The sequence below is a fragment of the Sinocyclocheilus anshuiensis genome, unplaced genomic scaffold (assembly GCF_001515605.1).
Source record: "Sinocyclocheilus anshuiensis isolate Anshui unplaced genomic scaffold, SAMN03320099.WGS_v1.1 scaffold1205, whole genome shotgun sequence".
In the NCBI taxonomy this organism is placed as follows: Eukaryota; Metazoa; Chordata; class Actinopteri; order Cypriniformes; family Cyprinidae; genus Sinocyclocheilus; species Sinocyclocheilus anshuiensis.
Window position 1 is genome coordinate 107,935 of NW_015552611.1, and position 3,451 is coordinate 111,385.

The 3,451-nt window shown below is 37.1% G+C and overlaps 1 protein-coding gene across 1 annotated transcript in view; it reads left to right on the forward strand.

Annotated features, from left to right (window-relative positions):
- ddrgk1 (DDRGK domain containing 1) overlaps positions 1 to 3,451 on the forward strand; it is a 6,949-nt gene that overhangs the window by 1,707 nt on the left and 1,791 nt on the right. The window contains exons 2-4 of the mRNA XM_016456975.1: positions 216 to 362; positions 1,498 to 1,634; positions 1,706 to 1,807. Coding sequence (XP_016312461.1) covers positions 216 to 362; positions 1,498 to 1,634; positions 1,706 to 1,807 — 386 coding nt within the window. The remainder of the gene's footprint in view (positions 1 to 215; positions 363 to 1,497; positions 1,635 to 1,705; positions 1,808 to 3,451) is intronic.

Genomic DNA, 3,451 nt, shown 5'->3' on the forward strand with positions numbered 1-3,451 from the left:
TTAGGTAAGAGCAGTGAGTGATTTTCTCTTTGTCTTTTGTTCATGGCCCCAAATATTGCAAGCTGTAGCGATATGTACATTTGCGATATTTCGATAATTTCGGTATATTGCACAGCCCTAGTCATGTACATATATTGCGCGATAAGTCGATATATTGATTATTGCGACAGGCCTAGTCAGTGCACAATCACAGATCTGTTGTTTTATTCCAGCAGCTGACCGTGAGGATCATCAGAATGTGGCGGTTCGAGCCGCGGCGCGTCCGCAGGCGGCAGAGGAGCGTCCGGCAGGAATGCCTCGCCGCCGCAGAAACCTGCACAGCAGAGTGAACGTCCAGCGCGCGCAGCGGCCGTCAGACAACGGTACAGCAAGCCTGCCGTCTGAGCCAGTGTGTTTGCAACAGTGTAACAGTGTGCGCCTGCAAAGGAAGCTGTTACATTTGTTGCAGAGTTCATTTTAAGGTCATACCTGGTTCATTTACTAATGCATGCACTGGTCAGTCTTGCTTCCATGTCTTGTCTTCTTTCAGACTGGTGTGAAGAAAACATCAAAAATTCACATTTAAGTGTTTATTTTCACACTCTTATCTATTTGCATCTGTAGATTTCAATCTCAATCCATATCTTTAAGGAGTTTTTCTCTTGCATACACCAAACATAACACGCTTTTAGTCCTGTCTGTATTCTGAAGGTTTGTTCAAATATCATTCACGCTGATTTATGCAACATTTCATTCAGTGCTCTGACAGTATTTTCCAGAATCCCCTCTGGAAAAACCTTTAACTCTTAATATGTGACCCTGGACAACAAAACCAGTCATAAGGGGGTCGATTTTGTGAAATTGGGATTTATACATCATCTGAAAGCTGAATAAATAATCTTTCCATTGATGTGTGGTTTGTTAGGATAGGACAATATTTGGAAAATCTGGAATCTGAGGGTGCAAAAAAATCTAAATATTGAGAAAATCATCTTTAAAGTTGTTCAAATGAAGTTCTTAGCAATGCATATTACTAATCAAAAATTAAGTTTTGATATATTTACGGTAGGACATTTACAAAATATCTTCATGGAACATGATCTTTACTTAATATCCTAATGATTTTTGACCCATACAATGTATTGTTGGCTATTGCTACAAATATACCCCAGCGACTTAAGACTGCTTTTGTGCTGCAGGGTCACATATGACAACAAAATCAAACAAGAACTTTGGCTTTATCTAATGTTCAGATTTCTGTTCTGGAAAAGTATGCAAAGTGCATATTACATAATTGCTCGTTTGCATATCTAAACACAGCATTTCAGAAATCTTGTAGTACAGAGGAAATGCCTTAATGTACTGTGATTAATCAGCAGCGGAAAGAATGGTTCTATCTATTAGTTAAACATCTTTTACTCTCCTCACATGTAGTGTCTTGAGTTAAGTTGCGTCACGGAACACTTTAGAGTTTAGATTAGTCACTAAACGCTAACCGGTCTCGTTCTGTCTCTTCAGAGGACAGTCCTGTGGAAGCGGATGAGGATCAGGAAGACAGGCAGCTGTCTGAAGAACGTCCTCAAGCCGCTGCTAAAGTCGGAGCGAAGAAACAGAAGAAACTGGAGGAGAAACAAGCGCGGAAAGCTCAGAGAGAGGTTACAGCACTGCTGCTACATCTCACACTTCACCCGTATCAAAAGTCTGGTTATTAATGTGTGTGTTTCAGGCCGAGCTGGAAGAGCGAGAGGAGAGGAGGAAGATGCAGGAGCTCAGAGATCAAGAGAGACAGAAAGAAGACGAGAAGGAGAGACTGCAAGAGCAAAAACGGGTAATTTCAACTAGTGGTCGACCGATATATCACCAGTCCTGATATTACTGGCCAGTATTTGCCTTGAGTTTTTCTGTTCTGCCCTATGTGCGTCAGCAGCAGGACTTTTATTTTGACAGAGCCTGAGCGCAGACGCACAGGAGCTTCCATTCTCCATCTTCAATCGTTTACTGTCTTTATTTGACAGTTCTTCTAATAATTAAAGGGCAACCGCTATAATACTTTTTTATGTACAGTACTGTGCAAAAGTATTAGGCCATTAGTATTTTCACCAACAACAAAAAAATGGTTTTAAGTTATTACAATTAATGGCAAAAGAAATGTAAACTGATATTTCCTTCTGACACACTACAGCAAAAGATAGAAATAACTGACTTCAAACCATTTTTTGTTGTTGTTGGTGAAAACACTAATGGCCTAAGACTTTTGCACAGAAGTATTAAACGCAGCCTGCAGTCTGAGCCAGTGTGTTTGTAACAGTGATGTTGCATTTGTTGCAGAGTTCATTTTAAGGTCACACTTGGTTAATTTACTAAGACAAAACCAGTGTTTCTTCATGCACTGCTCAGTTTTGCTTTCATGTCATTCTTCTTTCAGACTAGTGTGCAGAAAACATCCCAAATCAACATTTTAGTGTTCATTTTATTGCACTTTATCTATGTGCAACTGTAGATTTCAATTCCAGTTCTGTTGGCGCGTGTTAAACGGATTTGATTGCAGTGCGCACAAAGTGTGCTGTTGGTTAGCGTTTAGTTTATTTATTTGTGTTTCTTGATTTGCAAACAATACTACAATAGGAATACAGAATCAATAAGCTGCTAATCAAAGTATAAATCTGTCTATTTTATGAATAATTAATTCTAATTATTTTAGTAAAGATTAATGAACAAGCAAACAAACAAATAAAAAATGAAATTCCATTGCAGAAATTGTCATGAATGTATTATTTACTATTTTTACATGAAATAGTGTGATTTTATATAGACCTACACTACCGGTCAAAAGTTTGGGATCAGAATGATTTTTTATGTTTTTACAGGAGTTTCTTCTGCTCATCAGGGCTGCATTTATTTGATCAAAAATACAGGAAAAAATTTAATATTGTGAAATATTATTACGATGTAAAATAATGTTTTAATATACATTAAAATCTAATTTATTTCTGTGATACGCAGCTGTATTTTCAGCATCATTACTCCAGTCTTCAGTATCACATGATCTTCAGAAATCATTCTAATATACTGATTTATTATCAGCTGTGCTGCTTAATATTTTTATGGAACCTGTGATACTTTTTTCAGGATTCTTTGATGAATAAAAAGTTAAAAAGAAGAGCATTTATTTAAAATAGAAATATTTTCTAACAATATACACTACCGGTCAAAAGTTTGGGGTCAGTACATTTTTATTCTTTCGTTTTTTGAAAGAAATTAAAACTTTTATTCAGCGAGGATGTGTTAAACTATCTTTCTGTCTGTCTGTCTATCTATCTATCTATTTTCTATCTACTATCTACCTGTCAGTCTGTCTGTCTATCTGTCTGTCTATCTTTCTGTCTGTCTATCTACCTGTCTGTCTGTCTATCTATCTGTCTGTCTGTCTGTCTGTCTGTCTGTCTATCTATCTATCTATCTATCTATCTAT